The 20,377-nt window shown below is 47.8% G+C and overlaps 2 protein-coding genes across 5 annotated transcripts in view; one reads left to right on the forward strand and one right to left on the reverse strand.

Annotated features, from left to right (window-relative positions):
- The window catches only part of cchcr1 (coiled-coil alpha-helical rod protein 1), a 42,381-nt gene extending 37,503 nt beyond the window's left edge, over nucleotides 1-4,878 (forward strand). For 3 of the 4 annotated variants that reach the window (XM_072549894.1, XM_072549895.1, XM_072549896.1), the window contains exons 15-17: nucleotides 1,097-1,248; nucleotides 3,207-3,360; nucleotides 4,246-4,878. In XM_072549894.1, coding sequence (XP_072405995.1) covers nucleotides 1,097-1,248; nucleotides 3,207-3,360; nucleotides 4,246-4,346 — 407 coding nt within the window. In that variant the 3' untranslated portion in view covers nucleotides 4,347-4,878. Of the gene's footprint in view, nucleotides 1-219; nucleotides 367-1,096; nucleotides 1,249-3,206; nucleotides 3,361-4,245 lie in introns of those variants that run through there. The other variant, XR_011952791.1, reaches the window with a different exon arrangement.
- Nucleotides 4,879-8,285: 3,407 nt separating this feature from the next.
- Nucleotides 8,286-20,377, reverse strand: part of mdc1 (mediator of DNA damage checkpoint 1) — a 45,472-nt gene continuing 33,380 nt past the window's right edge. The window contains exons 10-15 of the mRNA XM_072549893.1: nucleotides 17,460-19,294; nucleotides 13,816-13,995; nucleotides 11,778-11,960; nucleotides 10,829-10,954; nucleotides 10,310-10,420; nucleotides 8,286-8,978 (exon numbers count right to left, since the gene is read on the reverse strand). Of these exons, the coding sequence (XP_072405994.1) occupies nucleotides 8,745-8,978; nucleotides 10,310-10,420; nucleotides 10,829-10,954; nucleotides 11,778-11,960; nucleotides 13,816-13,995; nucleotides 17,460-19,294 (2,669 nt within the window). The 3' untranslated portion in view covers nucleotides 8,286-8,744. The remainder of the gene's footprint in view (nucleotides 8,979-10,309; nucleotides 10,421-10,828; nucleotides 10,955-11,777; nucleotides 11,961-13,815; nucleotides 13,996-17,459; nucleotides 19,295-20,377) is intronic.

The following is a 20,377-nucleotide window of genomic DNA, read 5'->3' on the forward strand; positions in this document are numbered from 1 at the left end:
TTGTTCTCAACTGGCTGTAGTTGTGGTTGTCTTCAGTGACAACCACAAAATAAATCCTTCAGATACGGCCCTTATATTGTTAATGATAGCATCTTCCTAGTATCAAGACTGTCCACAACTGGTAACCTTCAATAGCAGTCAGAATAAACACCAAGTGTCTAATTGTGGAGCTAACTCTCTGAACTCAACCCAATTTCAAAAGAACCTTTCCTCCCTCAGCCTTCTCTGCAGTTCAGAGCAAGTTCACCAGGATGATCCCTGTATGGGAGGGATTGTCTTATGGACAAAGGCTTAACAGGTCTGGAGTTTAGAAACATGAGAGATGACCTCCCTGAAACATGGAAGATCCTGAAGGAGCTTGACAGGGTAAGTGCTGAAAGAATATCTCTCTTCATGAGAGTCTTGGACCAGAGGACATTGTCTCAGTATAAAGAGGCACCAATCTCAGACGGAGATGAGGAGGAATTTCTTCTCTGAGGGTTGTGAGTCTTTAGAACTGCTTGCCACAGAGAGCTGTGGGAGAACAGAGTTCATGTCTATATCTCAGGCTGTGGTAGATTGTTGATCAGTCGGGAATCAAGGAATGTGGAGAGAAGTCAGGAAAGTGTGCATGAGAAATGTTGATTCAGCCATGATCTGATTGAATGGCAGAGCAGGCTCGAGGGGCCAAATGGCCTACTCCTGTTTTTGTGTCATATGGCCCATCCTTCTTCCAGTCTGTATGTGCCCTGGTTCTCTGGAGGTTTAGTGACAGCATTCTCCTACCTGTGCCGACTGAACTCTGACAGTCTACCCTCCCATTCAGCCCTCAGCTCTACTGTCTGATTCCTACCTGCCCTCTTCCCTGCTCTACCCTCCTGCACTTAAATACGAATGGACATCAGCAACCCTGTGCCTCCCATAGACCATGCAGCAGCTTAAAGGTGGCAGCAGATGAGCTGAACAAAGGGGTTTTTCCAGTGTACCACACTTGGGTAAAAAGCGGTGATGCCGTAGGAGAACAATTTTTACAAATTATGAACTATGCCGTTGAAGCGTTTTACTCAGGCCCCTTGCTGAGCGTGACAGTTGCTTTTCTGCCATCCTGATTTTATAGTGGTCGCCCTCCGTCAAACTGACAGACAGGCAGCCCGGGACAAGGAGCGAATGCAGGCCTGCGAAAAGTTACACGAGGAACAGCATCAGAGGGAAATCCAGCGACTCAGTACCAAGCTGCGTGAACTGGAGAGGGACAGGAACCTCCTGGTGGTGAGTAGCACCCTATATTTACAGGGCACGGATATGGCTGACTCTTTGGGTCCCAAGACCACACAATCAAACAGATCAAAACAAACGGCTTTGCCCAGAGGATTGTGGAAGTCACTACCAGATGAAACAGTTAACGGGTTAGTGTAAATGGATTAAAAAAAAACTTAGTGTATGTGAAGAGGAAGGGGATCGAGGGATATGTTGACTGGTGAGATGATGTAAGGTCAGAGGTACATTGCTATGGGTCAAACAGCCTGTTTCTGAGAAGTGGAAGATGCTGAAAGTGGAAGAGACTCCTTTGCATTGCCGAGACTTGTGTCAATTCCCTGGGAGGAGATAGTGCTGCAGGGACCTATCAGCCTGGTTCACGCTGTGTTCTCTGCTGTTCCTGGGAAATCAAGATCAGTTAGGAGAAAGTGAGGACTGCAGATGCTGGGGATCAGAGCTTAAAAATGTGTTGCTGGAAAAGCGCAGCAGGTCAGGCAGCGTCCAAGGAGAAGGAGAATCGATGTTTCGGGCATAACCTGAAGAAGGGCTTATGCCCGAAACGTCGATTCTCCTTCTCCTTTGATGCTGCCTGACCTGCTGTGATTTTCCAGCAACACATTTTTAAAATCAAGATCAGTGCCAAAAACACCAGTAAAAGCACCCCTAGACAAAGAAGAACGCCTCATCTTCCACCTCGGAACCCTTCAACCTTAGGGCATCAATGTGGACTTCACCAGTTTCCTCATTTTCCCCTCCCCCCACGTTACCCTAGTTCCAACCTTCCAACCCAGCACCATCCTCATGACCTGTACCACTTGTCAATCCTCCTTCCCACCTATCCGCTCCACCCTGCTCTCTGACCTTTGCCCCTTCCTCCATCTACCTATTGCACTCTCAACGATCTTCTCCCCAGCCCCACCCCCTGCTATTTATCTCTCTACCTCCGAGGCTCCCAGACGAAGGGCTCCTGCCCAAAACATCGATTTTCCTGCTCCTCGGATGTTGCCTGACCTGCTGTGCTTTTCCAGCACCACTCTAATCTCCAGCATCTGCAGTCCTCATGTTCGTCAAAGGCTTTTGTCCATCACTATCTTCAAGAGGAAAGATGGGTGGAGATTCTTCACAAGAAGATCAGAAGCTCTAGTCCTGATGTTTATGATGAACTTGCAATGTAATTACTGTCTCAACCAGTTTCTTATCTCAGACCAGCACGAGTCCTTTCTAAACAGTGCTAAGCACTGAGTGTGTTGCAATGTAACTTGGCCTTTGTTACTTAACCAACAGGATTGTTATGATTATTGCTGAAAAACAGACATCATCTTACACTCCTCAGGACAGAATCACAAGAATGCTAAATATCAAAGAGAACAACCAAGTATTTTATAAGAGAAAACCATGCTGACTGGTTGGCAGATCACCTCAGATTGGTCAAGGCGTTGCCATGGGAGAGTGCATCGAGAGTATTATCTCCTATGCTTTTATTTCAATCAAAAAAGCCGCAATGCCTGGACATCTTTCTTTTGCCTGTTGAAGAGAACACAATCTGCCAATTGCAGTTTATCAGCCAGGTTCACTGGGTGGCTCACTCACTCACAGGCACTGGTCCTCTGCAGGCAACACACACATATCCAGGCGTTGCACCTTTTTTAAAAAAGCATTAAACAAAACCATGGGACATTTTCAATTACAGTCACTGAAACCACTCAGGAGGTCAGGAAATCAGATTTGAGCTGGTGCAGATTTGGTTTAACCATGTATCAGATTTTACTCTGTTCAGTCCGTGAGGAGGAGCCATCAAATCCCACTCACTCCAGAAAGGTTGCTGTCTGAGGTTATTGTTAACAGCTAACTGACACACGAGCGAGACATAAGGAATAAACTCAGCCTTCCACACTTGTGTGCCCTAGGGGGAAAAGAATGATTTCTGGAGAAGCTGACCTGGGAGGTTTGGTTTTGTTTCTGTTTGACAGGCCACACTGAGGCAGGAAGGTTTACTCAGCCGGTTCAGGAAAAGCCGAGCTGGAGCTATCCAGTCCACAGCTGCCCTGTCTGACAAAGAGGAGCTGGCCAGGCCCTTAGCAGATTCACAGGCCTCAAAAACCAGCAGCCAGGTGCAGACAAAAGGTAAGGTGTTTCTTCATTCTTTCGTTAGCCGTGGGCATCATCGGTAAGGCATCCGTTTGTTTTCCTTGAAAGGAATGATTTGACCAGAAGACAAACTAAAATAGGGAAGAATTAAATCTCCGCAAACCACTTGATAGGTCACTTGTCCCTCAGCCAGTATCACTAAAGCAGGTGGACTGATCTCATTTCTGTTCTTGCTGTGTGTGTACATTGGCTGCCTCACTTGCAGATTGTTCTGGACAGAATAGGTCAGGGAGAAACTGTTCCCAATTCTGAAAGGATGATGAAAATGAGAGACAAAGATTCAAAGTGACCTCAAATAATTTTAGATGGTTATTTTTATTTCATGCAGTGAGTAATAAGAATCTGGAGTGATTGAGAGTGTGGGGGGAGGTAGGTCCGCTTGAGTAGTTAGGGTCTGGAGTGTACTGTTTGAGTGTGTTGGGGGGAGGGGGAGGTTCACTCGAGGGTTAGGGTCTGGAGTGTGCTGTCTGAGAGTGTGGGGGGAGGGGGAGGTTCACTCAAGGGGTTAGGATCTGGACCGTGCTGAGATTTGGGGGGGGGGTTCACTTGAGGGATTAGGGTCTGGAGTGTGCTATCTGCAAGTGCCGGGTGGGGAGAGGTAGGTTCACTTCAAGGCATTCAAAAGAGAATTACTTTTATTTGAAAAGGACGAATAGGTGGGGTTAAGGGGAAGAGGCAGGATAACGACTAAGCAAAACGCTCTTTCAGAGAACCAGTACAGATGCAATGAGCCAAATGGTCACCTCTAGCAACTTTCCATTCATGCTGCAATTTCTACAGTGTAACAGTGACTATATTGTGAATAGCACCCTGTTTGCAAGAAAGGACTATATGAACAGAAGTTCTTTCTTTCTCATCCAGCCTCCCTTACTGAGGTTCTCAATGAGCTGGAGCTCTTGACTGCAGCTGTGATTGGGGATCAAGAGGGTGAAGACACAAACGAGGAAGAGGAGACCAAATAGGAAAAGAAAAGTGGAATCCAGTCTTCAAGTGGAAAGAACAGCATGCAGTTTATCTCCAATAATTATATTTAATTACAAGAATTGTATTTAATTACAGGAAAAGGAATCGAAGTTAGCCTCGGCAGGGCAATCAGCTGTTCTGGGGTTAGGAGTCAGGGATTGCTGCTCCAGCTCACTCTACTGCACAGGATATTTTCAGCCAAGATTTCTACCCCCAGCATCTCTTTCAACTGACCTCCTCAAATGGTATCTGCATTATTACCAACTGAACTGCCAGAAGACTGTGGCTTATGTGTAGTTGGGAACGGGTTTGGTGTTGACCTACACAAGAAAGTGAAAATGAACACCCAGCATTGAGTGGCAAAGAGCAGTGAATTTTCCTTTTGGTCAGTAATTTTCAAGAGTTAACTCTCTAAGAAACTTCATTTGCAGACACTTCTCAAATTTCTCAATTGTATCCTTGTAAACTATACATAGTTCGTATTTATTTTTTCAGCTGAAAAACGTTTTCTATAAAGAAAGAAAGAAATGACTTAAGAATCAATTTTCTGCTTCACATCTCAGGCAAGGTGCAGCATTCAAGGCAATGTATCTCTGCAGAGAAATCCCAACTTAGTGTTGCAGGTCTGGTTTGAGTATTTTTAAGACAGGACATTAACTTGCGACTCCCCTGAGGGCCTAATAGCATTGCTGCTAAACTAGTAATCCAGAGCCCCAGGGAATGTTCTGGTGACCTGAGTTTGAATCCCACCAGAGCGGGTAAGGTAGTATTAGACAATCTAATGATGGCCATGAAAGTATTTCAGTTGTTGTAGAAAATAGCTGAACTAGCCACTTGGTTGTATCGACTACTAGAAACTGCACAGATCACCTAGCATCAACTAAAACACTATAATCGACTCTGACAATTATGGCTCTGTCAACCCTGCTACTTCCTACCTAATACCTGGCAGGTCAGCTCTCGCTCAGACTATTCTGACAGTCATACTCATGGAACCATACCTTACAGATAGTACCATCCCTAAGTATGTCCTGTCCCATTGGCAGGGTGGTGACAGTGATATAGAGTCAGGAGGGAGTTGTCCTGGGAGTGCTTAGGATTGACTCCAGACCCTATGAGGTCTCATGAGATCTCAGGTCGGGCATGAGCGAGGACACTTACTGATAGGTACTTTTAAATAAACTTGTTCAGCAATGTTATTTACACACTTTGGGGCAGGTGGGACCCCAGGCCTCCCATCTTAGAGGTAGGGACATTATTATTACACCACAAGAACCCCGTCCTCCTGCAGATAGCCACACACTGCTCAACCCCTGCCAACTGAAATCAGAAATCCTGATGTAGCTCCAAAAAAGACAAGGTAGGGGGGACCATACACTTTAAGTCCACCTCCTACTGTGGATCAGTTAGTGGCAGGAAGCTGGAGAATAGCCTGTCTCAATGGAATGGCTTATAATACTGGCCTCCTGTATAAACATTCCCCTACAGGAATCCAATGCCATCTGGACCCAGAGTGCTGCTTTGTACACTCGAGCTAAAGTGGTTGTTCACACAGGACACAAGATGGAGTTCCTTTTTTAAAAAGGCTTTGACTTAGCAAATTAATATGTTTATACGCAAGACTCTAAGTAGTCATCTCTTTTTTTTTGTGAACTCCTTTTTTTTTCTTTTTCTTTTATTTAACCCCCACACTACCACCTAACTGCGGTAGTGCTTATTTTTTCCCCAGCACCCATGGTGTGTGTGTGTGCAGGTGTGGGACACAAAGTGCACGAATCTTTATTCAATTTCCGCCACCAGGAAGATAGGAAAACACCCAAGTGGCCAGTGACAAGCACTGCCCTTCACATTAAAGGGCAATGCTGTGTGATCAAACAGTGAGGGGGAAGGCAGGGATTAAATCAAAATAGAGTTGGAGGGGGAAATAATGCACTCCACTCCCTGCGGCGCCCACCTCTCCCTGAACAACTCCAGGGTGTTGGTGGACACCGCGTGCTCCTTCTCCAGGGACACCCGGGCTCTAACATAACTGTATAGGGGCAGGCAGTCGGCCCTAACGACCCCCTCCACGGCCCGCTGCCTGGACCTCTTGATGGCCAGTTTGGCCAGGCCCAGGAGCAGACCCAAAAGGAGGTCTTCAGACCTGCACTCCCTCCTCCGTACCGTGTGCCTGAAGATCAGGAGCGTGGGACTGAAGTGCAACCAAAAAGCAGAGGAGGAGGAGGTTTTTTCAGAAAATCAAAAAGGGAGTGTAAGCGCCCACACCCGATATACACATGGTTCACGGACTCCACAGCACCACAGAACAAGCAGTTGGGCTGGGAGTCCGTGAACAACCGCAATCTGCGGTTGCAGGGGACTGCTGCATGCAGCACCCTCCACCCCAGATCCCCGAGAGAAAGGGGGAGGACTCCCGCGTAGAGAGCCCTCCACTGGGGATCTCCACCGCCCGGTGGCAAACGGGCACACCAAGGCGTGTCCGGATGGTGGATGAGGGAGAAGAGGTGGACGGTGTGCAGCAACAGCAGTCTATACAGGGCCCGCCTATTTACCCCCTGAAAGGGAACAAAATTAAAATTCCGGAGGCAGCTCAGGCTCCCGCGGGAAGTACAGGACCTTGGGGCCAATGTGAAATTCCGTCCGGGCTGGGGTGAGCGCGGACGGGATCCCACCGCACACCTGAGCGTCCTACGTTGGGTCCGAGCACCGCTGTTTTAAGGCGTCGGATGGCGGTGGCCACGTACCGGACGTCTACCGCTGCCCTGCTCGCTATGTCCTGCAGCAGCGTCGAGCCCTGGCCCCCAGCACGTCCCTGACCCTGGTCACCCTCACCGCCACGGCCCTCCCCTCCGACAGCCACTCGAACCCGGGAGTACGGAGGCGCGGATTCCTGAGCAACAGCTCCCTGATGACAGCCGCTACTCCTGCCGGAGGGTAGATGCGGCACGATTCGACCATGTTCCAGACAGTAATCAGGTCCTGGTTAAAAACAGGCAGTGTCTTGAGGGCGACCTCCAAAACGTCACGGTCGACGAACAGGAGCTGCGTGTCATACTTGAGGTTACGCACTTGGCGGAAAAAATTCATCGCCAGGGCGCATGACCTAGGAGGAGGCTCGACATAAAGATATCGTTGCAAGATCTGAAGGCAAAACGTTGCGACCTAATAAACATCTCTTGAATTAATTAAGTGGACTGACTTCACCTGGAAATGGCCAAAGCTAATTGAAAATAGTATGTGCGGTCTTTAAATGGATCCAGAACTACCAAATCAAACAAATGCCACCACCTCAGAGTTTGAACTCAGGTTGGTGCAGTTACACCAATTGAAGTTGTATTGGAACAGCAGACCCTGGCAGAGAGGGGGCTCCACCTGAATCATTCAGATAGCTCACTACAGTTAGCAATTAACACAGACTTATGCCTGGAATGAAGGTGCCCTGCTCTGCTATGACATTGAGTCACTGGTGAGATTACAGAGACACATGGAGGCAACTTTGCATTAAGGAGAAACTACTTTTCCAGAGTGGACCAGTCACAAACAGCAAGTAGCAGGAGAGAAGAGAACTTGTGATCCCAGTCTCTCCAGTAGTTTGTGTGTGCTGTCCCTGTATGTGACCAGCCAAACAGCACAAGCAGCATTCTCCACTGGATACCAATCAGCTGCTGATATAATAGGGAAGAGCAGGGAGCATTCATTCATTCTTCTTTAAATCATGACTGCACAGAATGTGGGAACATTCACTGAATAAGGCTTGACCACACAACCTTCAGGGTCTACAAACAATTGAGATTTTTGTGGATATTCTTAAATAATTTAAGCTCCATATAACCTACTCTTGTATCACCCCCCCCACCACCTGTAATGGGCATTCCCTCCCTCCCTAGTGGACACAAGATATACAGGAGGCAATTCGAAAATCATGGACACACACACAATTACAAAGTATACAAAGCCTTTAATGTATTGAGCTTTTGTTACACTTAAAATATGGGACACACTGATCAGCAAGATGGCAGTAGCAGGTTTTGTTAAAGAAACAATTCTGTGGCATGGAGAGATATATACCTAGTATTCACAGTGACAGCTCCCTCTTCATGTCTCTCTAGGACTGAACATTTACAGGGCTACAACCCTGGTGTACGGCAACACCCGTCACTGTCATTATTGGTAAATACCTTACCATTCAACTGAACTTACTTCCTCACAAGACACTCAAAAGACCTCTGCAAAAGCTACAAAAATTCCTGAGGTGTCTACATTTAGTGTTTAAAAACAACTCCTCGACCAACTACTGGGAATTTAATCAGTACATTAGGTTTTCTTTTAAATATACAATTACATTACAGATTTACAACTCCAATAAAATTCCTACACCTGGTTTATAAAATAAAGAGTCAACGCTTCTTTTTCCTGTTGTCAGTGGCCTGTGCTGCAGCCAAACTCCTCTTTCTGGCCTTCCCCTCTGGTTGATCGGTGACGTCCTGGTCTAGTCGGTAACTCACCAAGTCCACCACCTGCTGCAGAGTCCCGGTCAGAATGAATTCTGCATTGACAATGGGGACCTTGGCATCCCAGGCAGGTTTGCATTTGGGCAGGTCATCTGGGCACGAAATCACCAGGGTTTTCGCCTGTGGCATTGAAGCAAAAAAACCCCACACAAATGGTTTCGAATCACAAACTGTCAAGAAGTTAACCGCAGCCCACAAATGCCCACAGTGTAGGATACCGCCCAGATCAGTAAAAAGGACCTGCGTTTATTTAATACTTTGGGCATTTTCCAGCCAGTTAGTGACAATGGATCAGTTAAATCTCTCAAGTTGCTGATGAAGGAGACACAGTTTGACCAGAATTCCAGGTAAGCATTTCCTGTTTTTGTATGAACAGTTCCACAGAAATTTTTTGTTTCATTTGGTAAATTCGTTCATAGGATGTGGACATTGCTGGCTGTGCCCAGCATTTATTGCCCCCCCTTGAGAAGGTGGGGGTGAGCTGCATTTACTGCCCCTGTCCCTAGTTGCCCCCCCCTTGAGAAGGTGGGGGTGAGCTGCCTTCTTGAACCGCTGCAGTCCATGTGCTGTGGGTAGACCCACAATGTCCCTTAGGGAGGTAATTCCAGGATTGTGACCCAGCCACACTGAAGGAACAGCCGATATATTTCCCCAAGTCGGGATGGTGAGTGGCTCTGAAGGGAATGTGCAGGGGGTGATATTGATGCATGTCAGACCAAAAGGTGGGAAATCAGACAGCTCAGTCGCCCTGTCATGTAAATGAGACCCACTATGATGCATGATTGGGGCAGATGGGCTTTAAAATTGGAAGTTCTGGCCTGCTTCTAATCTGTTTGTTCGAGAGCCCCATTTCCAAGAGGAGCAGGGCAGGTCTATGACCAACATCACAGGGACCAGGGAGCTGGTTACAACTGTTTGTTAGATCTCACTGTGTACAGACTGGCCGCTATATTTCCAACACTGTAACAAGTGACGACACTGAGGGAATGGTTTCGTTAGTTGGAACTTTCTGAAAACTGCTGTCTTGTGATACAGGTCACTCATCCTTCTGTATCTGTTCTAGCACTTTAAAATTCCTTCATGGGATGGGGCACAGCTGGCATTGCCCACCCTTCACTGCCCTCAGACTGAGTGATTTGCTCAGCCATTTCAGATACCATGGGTGTGGAGTCACACAGGCCAAAACAGGGAAGGATGACAGATATTCTTCCCGACAGGGCAAGTGACGATAGCCTGATGATCGCCATTTCAGATTGATCCTGGGGTGGGATTTGATCCCATGCCCTCAGAGTCTCTCTAACTGTTACACACCCCCCAACCCTGAAAATTACTACAGGCTGACAACTACTTGGATTCAATTATACATAATCATTGCTTTCTCTCAGCTACATTATCCCAGTGCCTATGGTCATGCGCATTAACCAGTTTGAGAGCAGCAGGGTGAGTCTTACCTTGTACACACGTGGCATCTTGGGCAGCACAGTCGCTCCGCTGCACTGGATAATGCTCTCCATTTGGCTTGGCTCAGGGAGAACACCTGACGTCACGTGGACTCTATAATCCTGCCGGGATTCAGACAAACACAAACAGACCCATCACCGCTTGGCCCCTCAAAGCAAATTCTTGGACATACAGTTACATTGTCTGGGCATTTACACATTAAACCACACCACTCCCCAGGTTGGCTCCCAAACCCCATCCCAAGCTCTCAGCTCGGGCTCAGTGACCTCGTGACCAATGATCTATCCATCCCTCACTTTAATAAACAGGACCACTTATTAAAAGGTACTGAAACAAGAGAGAGCAGTGAGCGCTAATTCACCAAGTCACCCATTATCCAAGCTGACCTCTGGTGTTGTGTGAATGGTACCCAGGAGTGTACACCCACCGAGTGGGCCTGTCCTTTGCTCCCTCGTGCCCCTGACGTGTCCCCTAACACGCGCCCTGGATCAGAGAGAACTGCCACTAACCTGAAGAAGAGGCTGTTCCTTGGCTTTCTGCAGGGACTCAGCCAGCTTGAAGTTAAACTTCTTCTCCTGGTCTCGGTCATCAACCAGAAAGCCGCTGGTGGGCAGGAAGCAGTTACTCTTCCCAGACTTGCCCCAGAATCGGTGAAGTAGAAGGTGGTGTGCGAGAGAGTGACAGATGGGGGGGGGGGGGGGGGGGGGTGGAGAGAGAAAGAGAGAGAGAAGGGTATGAAAGAAAGAAACAAGATTTAACAAAACGCACAGAGCTATGCATAAAAGGAGAGAAAATAGAAACAGTTCTGTGGGTACGCTGCAGTGCACGGGGGTGCGCCACAGTGCTTGGGGGGGTGGATCTTTACTGATTCTATTATTTGTTCTGATGTTTCAGGGATAACTGTTCTTCTCCGAAAGAATAATGGAATATTTGACACCCATCTAACTGACATCATCTTTTAACATTTCAACCCCACTGCTCGGCAGCATTTGCTTAGATTCTTTTTGTCGAGTCTGGAGTAAGTTTTCCATGTCACGAGCTTTGGACTCTGAGGTGACAGTGTCACGTACTGAACCACCGCAACATCTACAGAGGGCCCGGGAAGGAATGAGCTCCAGTCGGAGATTGAACCAGGGAGGGGGGAGGAACATCCATTCTCCAACTTGTGCTGATCTAGTGTGAAAGTGGTATCAGTTCAGACAGGACTGGAATTTGTTTCATCAACAGAAAGCTCAGCACAGGCTAGAACTGGGCGTTTTGACATTGGTTAGGTCCAGTGTAGACAGTGAGGCAGTGGAGGAGATGTGGCAGCTCAGGATTGTCAGCTTCCCTTTAAGCTACATCTTCCTTGATTTTTTTCTTATTCTTAAAAGGATTTAAAATGGCACCAGCTTTTCACTATATTTTCCTGTTTTTCTCACCGTATAATATACATGACAATAAAATCATTCATCTCACCTTTACCAGCCACTCTGGGGTCACCACAGGGATCCCTCTGGCAACGGCACACAGGAACTTGACTGTACGGCGAATCCGGTCTGTGACTAAGTGTGTGCTGTCATGCACGGACTCCACCACCTCACCACCAAGCTGTTTAATCACCTTCACCCCATTCTCATCGACTAGCCCTGTGAACATGACCTGAGAAAGTGGGGAGGATATTGTCAGCAGGAGCTAGACAGAATACCTTCACTAAACATGGCTAAACACAGGAAGGTAACTGGTGGATACAACAAGCTGCTCTAAAAGCAAGGTAGGTTGGGGGAGGAAAGGATATGATTGCCTTTGACGGACACTTGTGTGCAAAGGTTTCATCACTGCTGTGTGGTGAAATGCAGCAAAGAATATTGTGGGGAACGAATTTAGAGACTGATACATCTGTGGTTAATGGAAGGCAAGAAGATGTCAGTACACCACAGGATACACTAACAGGATAGTGAGGAGGATGCTAAGAGGCTGCAGGGTGACGGGGAGAGACTGGCTAAGAGGGCAAATACTTGGAAATGCAATATAATGTGTATAAATGTGAGGTTATCCACTCTGGTTGCAAAAACAGGCAGACAGATTATTATCTAAATGGTGGCAGTTTAGAAGGTGAGGCACAACAAGACCTGGGTGTCGTGGTGAAACAGTTGCTGAAGGTTGGCATGCAGGTGCAGCAAGCAGTGAGGAAAGCTAACGGCATGTTAGCCATTACAGTGAGAGGGCCTAAGTATCAGCATAAGGACGTTTTGCTGCAGTTATATACGGCCATGGTGAGGCCACACCTTCAGTATTGTGTGCAGTTTTGATCTCTTACTCTGAAGGAGGACATTCTTGCTATTGAGGGAGTCCAGCAAAGGCTCACCAGACTGGCAGAACTGACATACGAAGACTAGATCGACTGGGCTTGTACTTAGAAGAATGAGGAGTGATCTAATAAAAACGTATAAAATCCTGATGGGACTGGACAGGCGAGATGTGGGAAGAACACTCCTGATGTTGGCAAAGTTCAGAACCTAAGAAAAGGGTCACAGCCTAAGAAAAAAGGAGTGGGCCATTCAGGACTGAAAAGAGGAAGAATTACTTCACTCGGAGAGTTGTGAACCTGTGGAATACTCTACCACAGGAAGCTATTGGGGCCACTTAATTAGATACATTCAACAGGGAGCTAGACGTGGCCCTTACAGTTAAAGGGCTTTGGAGAGAAACTAGGATTAGGATACCAAGTCTGAATGATCAACCATGATCCTATGGAATGGTGCTGCAGGCTTGAAGGGCTGAATGGCCTACTCCTGCATCTATTTTCTATGTTCCCATGATACACTGGAGCCTCACACTATAGTCACACATTAAAAGGACATTAATAAATCACATACACAGGGATTTAAGAAGGAGATGAGCAGAAATGCCTTCACTTAGAGACTGGCGAGTCTATGGAATTTTCTACCAGAGAAAGTGGTTACAGCCAAAATATTGAATGTTCAAAGGGGTAAAGGGATCAAAGAGCATGGGCAAAAAAGTTGGAACAGGAGGACCGCCATGATCAGGCAGAATGTTGGGCCACGTAGCCTCCTTCTATTCCTATTTGCCTACATCCTATAGGCAGTAACCTAACAGAATACCCTGCAACCTTGAGTTGTACTCTAACATTAATGCATGCAAGTGCAGTGGACTGGACCCTAACAGAATACCCTGCAGCCTGCAAGTTATACTCTGTCACTGATTGTCTGAAAGCCCTGCATGCAATGTTAACTTGCAGCAGCCCGGATACCTGTACCTCACAATTCTACTTTGGTTCCTTGTGACTCTATGCTGGTTAATAAGAATGTGGCCCTACCCTCGGTCCTCACAGCCAGGCATTAACTACCCCACACCACCTCGACCACACCACAAATGGCACGCGGGATCCCTCAACATGATCCGATGTGAGAGGAAGGTGACAGCACCGACACATTGACTTTCACACGTATCAGCAGAAAGAGCCCTGTGAATGTAATGCCAAGCTGCAACTTACCTTCGGACAAGGGACAGTATCCAGCAGGGAGCCTGAGGACAGACGGCCTGCTGTACGTCGGGTTTTAACCTGAGGAGGGGTGCTGCTTTCCTTCTCACTCTCTGATGGACTAGCCCCCTGCACGCGGCGTTTACGTCCAGACGATAATCCCGTCTCCTGTAACGAAGGTTGTGCACATTCCTACAGAGAGTGGGGGGGGGGGGGGGGGGGGGGGGAAGCAAGTGCAAATTTGTAAGGGAGAGGAGCTTATTTTGAAAGGTAAGGGTGATGATTCTGATGATTTCTGTGCCAGCCCCACCTCCTGCTGGGGCTTTGTTTTCCACAGCAAGGTGTCCATTAAAACAAAAGACAACAAATTACTTTTAAAAAACCCAAAAGAACTGTGGATGCTGTAAATCAGAAACAAAGGCAGAAATGTTGGAAAAGCTCAGCAGGTCTGGCAGCACCTGTGGAGTGAAATCAGAGTTAACATTTTGGGTTGAGTAACTCTTCCTCAGAACAATTAAAGACTTTCCTTCTGAACCTTTGGCATCATTTTTCACACTGGTTTTCCTGAAGGTGTTACCCCAGAGGAACTGATGGCAACAAACACAGCCCACCTGAAAAGGAGGGATGTGCAAGGTAATGGGAAGAGGCCTAAGATTGGCACTGAGAGAGCAGGGCCAAGCAGTCCTCCTCTATGATGGGATCAGAGGACAGTGGATGGGCAACAGCCATGGCTCAGTTGGTACCACCACCAAGTCGGAGTTAGGGCCATCATTTCAAACTCTGGGATGGGATGATCTTTGGAGGGTCAGTGTGGACTCGACGGGCTGAATGACCTGCTTCCACACTATAGGGATTCTATCTTAAAAAAAGATTCTGCTCCCAGTGCCTTTTCAGGAAGAGACTCAGGACCTTCAGTTAGAAGTGTTTCTCGTCATCTCTGTGGTAAACTGAGTAACTGCTTATAGGCAGCAAGTTCCAGGTTCCACCACCTTCTGGGTGAAAGACATTTTCCTCAACTCCTTTTAATTTAAAAACCTTCTCTTAAAATCAATGCCCTCCAAGTCATTGGTCCTCCAAACAAAATGGTTTCTTCCTGTCTACAACTGAAGCAAATCTCTCCATTGGTTTATTCAATTCCTGTCAGAATAGACTTCAACATTATAACTGCAGAACTGTCTTTTTGTGATTTATGCACCCAGATTGCTCTGAACCTCAGTCCTGCAGGTTGAGACCTGTTCCACTTTGCCACTAGTCACCAAAATGTACAGTCCTTAACCCGCTTCACTGGTTAGCATCAGCTACCAGACCAGAGATTAAACCAATAATCCAGTCGCATGTTTCTACACCAGGCAGCATGTCTCCACCCACTCAAAGTGACGGATTCTTTTGTTTAAAAGCAGTTGCACAAAACTTAAACAGAAACGTGGGGTGACCACACAGACATGACTGTGCATAATTCCAGAGTTTGTATGAATATGGAAAACTTCAAGACAATTTACAACGAGATGGTAGATGGAAACAATCTCTCCAGAAAAAGGGAAGACTGAGCAACAACCACATTCAATTACTTTCCAAAATTATGAAAAGATGTGACAGGGTAGATGAAAAGGAGAACTATTCACTGGCAGCAAAAGTCTTAGACATTCACTGATAAATACAGTAAGAAATGCAGGAGAAATATCTTTACACACAGAGTGATGAGATTGAACGACTGAAATTGATGATGTAGTGAATGGTGAGCAAGGTTACCTCAGAGTACATGAGGACCTTAATCAGATGAGCTGAAGAGTGGTAGATGGAGTTTAATTGATGTAAATGTGAGGTGCTATATTTTGGAAAGGTAAATCAGGACAGGCCTGATACACTTAACAGTAAAGTCCTGAGGAATGTTGCTGAACAAAGATCTTGGGGTGCAAGTACATCAAAATGGAGTCACAGGTAGACAGGATGGTGAAAAAGATATTTATTATGCTTGTCTTTATTGGTCAGAATATTGAGCATCAGAGTTAGAAGGCCTTGTTGCAGCTTTACAGGACATTGGTGAGACCAGTTTTGGAATACTGCATTCAATTCTGGATTCCCTTCTGGTTGTTAAACTTGAGAGGGTGCAGAAAAGATTTACAAGGATGTTGCCAGGATTGGAGGGTCAATCAAATTCATCAACCTGGACCCAATATACCGACCACTGCAGTGAACAGCTGGAACTGACAACCGGAAGCGGCAGATTCAAACCACGACAAATGGTGGAGGAAAGATCACAGAAGCGCTTCACAGGAGGCTCCCAAGCACTGAGGATGTCACCTAGACAGGGGACGAAACGTCTGCAACACAAATTCCCAGCTCGGCGAACAGAACCACAACAACGAGCACCCGAGCTACAAATCTTCTCACAAACTTTGAAGAACACCTATACAATGTATTCGCCAAAAACAGACATCCCCGCAATTTCATCAACAGATGCCTAAGGGAAAGACAATGGAATGAGGACATGACACAACCCAAAGGACTAGCCACACTACCATACATCAAAAACATTTCTGAATTGACAGCCAGACTACTGCGACCACCAGGGCTCATAACAGCACACAAACCAACAGGCACTCTCAGACAACAACTCACCAGGACAAAGGACCCGATACCCAGCATGAGCAAAACCAATGTAGTGTACAAAATCCCATACAACGACTGCACAAAACAATACATAGGACAAACAGGAAGACAGCTAACAATCCGCATCCATGAACACCAACTAGCCACGAAACGATATGACCAGCTATCCTTAGTAGCCACACACTCAGATGACAAGCAACATGAGTTTGACTGGGACAACAGTACTATTATCGGACAAGCCAAACAGAGAACTGCCAGGGAATTCCTAGAGGCATGGCACTCATCCACAGATTCAATGAATAAGTACATTGACCTGGACCCAATATACCGACCACTGCAGTGGACAGCTGGAACACAAATCACTACAAATGGTGGAGGAAAGATCACAGAAGCGCTTCACAGGAGGCTCCCAAGCACTGAGGAGGTTACCTAGACAGGGGACGAAACGTCTGCAACACAAATTCCCAGCTCAGTGAACAGAACCACAACAAGGAGGGGGAATAGATTTAAAAAGTACCTGAGGGGCAACTTTTTCACAGAGGATGGTGCACATATGGAATGAGCTGTTGGTGCAAGTGGTGGAGCATACGATTCCAACATTTAGAACATAGAACATTATAGCGCAGTACAGGGCCTTCGGCCCTCGATGTTGCGCCGACCTGTCATACCAATCTGAAGCCCATCTAACCTACACTATTCCATGTACGTCCACGGCATCTGGATGGGCGTATGAATAGGATGGGTTTAGACAGATGTTGGGTAAATGGGACAAGATCAGATTGGGATGCCTGGTTGGCACGGATGAGTTGGAAGGGCATGTTTCTTTGCTGCATGACTTCATAATTCACTACCACAAGAAATGGTCAAGGTGAACCTTATAGATGTATTTAAAGGAGAAACTAGATTAAGTATCTGAAGGAGGATTGGAAGGTTACGTTGATCAAGTTCGAAGATGTATGGTGAGGGGGCGGTGGGGCAGGCAGCAGATCCACCATTGAACCAAGCAGTCTGTGGTCTGCTGCATACACAACATTGGAATTACTGACCTGTTTCCTCCTGCCTCTCCTAGTCAGTCCCTGTTGCGATGATCCATTGTTTTGGGAAACGTCCCCCACGTTGACAGCCTGAATTGTCGCCTCTCCCCTAGTTTGCTTCCTGCCTCTGCCTGCTGGCCGCTCCTGTGATGATCCATCAGTTTGGGATGTGTCCAACGCACTCTCACCCTGAATTGGTGCTGCCACAGATCGCCTCCTGCCTCTAGCTGGGCGTTGTTGTGATGCCCCATCGGTATGGGTAGTCTCCTCCACACTGTCAGCTAGCTTTGCTGGTGAGGTGCCAGCTCTCCTCCTACCTCTGCCCGCTGGCCGTGGCGGCGATACCCCATCGGTTTGGGATGTGTCCAACACATTCTCACTCTGAATCGGTGCTGCCACAGATCGCCTCCTGCCTCTGCCCAGGGACTGCTGCTGCGATACCCCTTCAGTTTGGGCAGACTCCTCCACACTCTCACTGTGTCCCAGTGCAGACCCAGCTCTCCTCCTGCCTCTGACCGGGGTCGGCTGCTGCAAAACCCCATCGGTTTGGGCAGTCTCCTCCACACTCTCAGCCAGCTTTGTTTGTGAGGTGCCAGCTCTCCTCCTACCTCTGCCCACTGGCTGTTGCTGGGATGCCCCATCGGTTTGGGCAGTCTCCTCCATATTCCCAGCCTGTCCCAGTGCAGACCCAGCTCTCCTCCTACCTCTGCCCACCGGCTGTTGCTGGGATGCCCCATCGGTTTGGGCAGTCTCCTCCATATTCCCAGCCTGTCCCAGTGCAGACCCAGCTCTCCTCCTACCTCTGCCCACCGGCTGTTGCTGGGATGCCCCATCGGTTTGGGCAGTCTCCTCCATATTCCCAGCCTGTCCCAGTGCAGACCCAGCTCTCCTCCTGCCTCTGCCCACAGGCTGTTGCTGGGATGCACCATCAGTTAGGGGAGCTTCTTCCACATTCCTAGCCTGTTGGTCCAGTGCTGCCAGTGAGCTCTGCTTGGCTCTGCGGCCTCTAACTACAGGATCCCGAGAGTGTTCCTCCCCCTCCTCTGGAGGGCCTTGGCGCTTGTCTGTGATGGATGCAGAGATGGACCTGGGCCTGCCCCTGCCCCTTCTTGGCCCGGCCTGTGCCCTATCCAAAGGCAGGGCAACTTCCTGTGATCCAAGCTCTGGGTCCTTCCTGCGCTGATGTTGCTGACAGTCCCTGGGCTTTATAGATCCCTGGTTCTGCTGTTGGTCTCTGGGAACAGCAGAGTTCTCTGCCTCAGCTTCAGTCTCTCTCTGGCTGTTTGGCAGAGTCAGAGCTGGATTGGGGGTTGAGTTTAAGCTGCTGTTGCTGCACTCCTCAGTGTCAGGATTGGCTGCCTGCTCCCTGGCTGAGGTCTCTCGTTTCCCCATGTCCTCACTGGCCTCAGCCAGTTGCTGTTCTCCTAAAGCCATGGAGCTCCTCTCTTCATTCGTTTGCTGCCTGTTGCCTCCCTTCCCAGCTTCAGGGCTCTGCAGCTGCTCTGGTGTTGCCTGAGGGCCCATACAGCTCCTGACTTCCGACAGACTCTGCCTTTTGGTCCCTGAAGGACTGGTAGCCAGGTCGTGGACAGTCGGATCTGGGGAATCCGCAGCAGGTATGATGGGCACAGTGCCTTCTGCTACTTCAGCTTCTCCACTGTGGTCCAGCTCGGTGACCTGGTTCTGAAAGAAGGGCTGGGTTTCCCCCTCAGCCCACTGATCATCCTCAGGTATTCCCTCACTGCGCTCCGAGTGTGGTGAAGATATTACAGGACGCTGGATAGCAGCATCCGCCGTGAATGGCTGTGTGGCCTCTTCCTCTGTATCGCTCAGTACCACAGCTGTCCCTGTGGAAGAACACAGGAAATATGTCAGGTTCCCCCAAAAACACATGTTAAAGTCAATGACACAACTGTACCAGTAACGGCCTGATTACAGGCTCCTTGCCCACTCTAAGGTCCGTACAGCAGTCAGCTAGGACCACTGAATAACATTCTCCCCGCAGTATCAGAAGGTCATATGTACAACTCCTATTCCAGCATTCCCAAATGGCTTGCTCAGCCACTTACAAAGAGCAAGTGAGAGTCAACCACGTTGCTGAGAGTCTGGAGTCACATATAGGCCAAACCGGGCAAGGATGGCAGATTTGCCTGCCTAAAGGAAATTAATGACCTTCTGACTGATTTATTTATGACATTCAATGATAGTTTCATGGTTACCATTGCTTAGAATAGCTTCTTATTCTAATTTGTTTAACTGACTTAAATAAAACTCGTCAGCCGCCTATATTGAATTTGAACTTATGTCGGCCAATCCCCTCCAACAAAAACTGCACACTATCCAGGAGAAAGCAGCTCACTCGATTGGAACTACATCCACCACTGTCATACAGTCACAGCAGCCACTCAGGAAATTCACTCTGGGCTCCTCTAACAGTACCTTCCAACCTTTACCACCACGAAGGACAGGGACAGCAGATACGTGGGAAAACCACCCTCTGTTTAAGTTCCCCTCCAAATCACTCGCCATCCTGACTTGGATATATACACTGTTCCTTCAGTATCACTGGGTCAAATCCCTGGAATTCTCTCCCGAATGGCACTGTGGATGGCCCTATACCTCAAGGAGTGCAGCGGTTCCACAAGGCAGCTCACAGAATCGCTATTGATAAAATGCAGGAAGCCATTCACCCCACCGCGCTCTGAGCAATTGACATTATTGTCAATCCCTTGACTTTTCTCTGGAACCTTACACATTGGCGCTATTTAAATAATGAGCAATGCCTGTAGGAATGTATTGATTAAATTGCTTCCACCATGTCTCCAGGCAGCATATTCCAGCCGAACTACCCACAGTGAGCAGAATTTCTTTTCTCACCTCACATTTCCTTCTTTCGCTAAATACTTTAAAACTCTGGTTCTCACCTCTGC

Source organism: Chiloscyllium punctatum, chromosome 30, assembly GCF_047496795.1.
Source record: "Chiloscyllium punctatum isolate Juve2018m chromosome 30, sChiPun1.3, whole genome shotgun sequence".
In the NCBI taxonomy this organism is placed as follows: domain Eukaryota; kingdom Metazoa; phylum Chordata; class Chondrichthyes; order Orectolobiformes; family Hemiscylliidae; genus Chiloscyllium; species Chiloscyllium punctatum.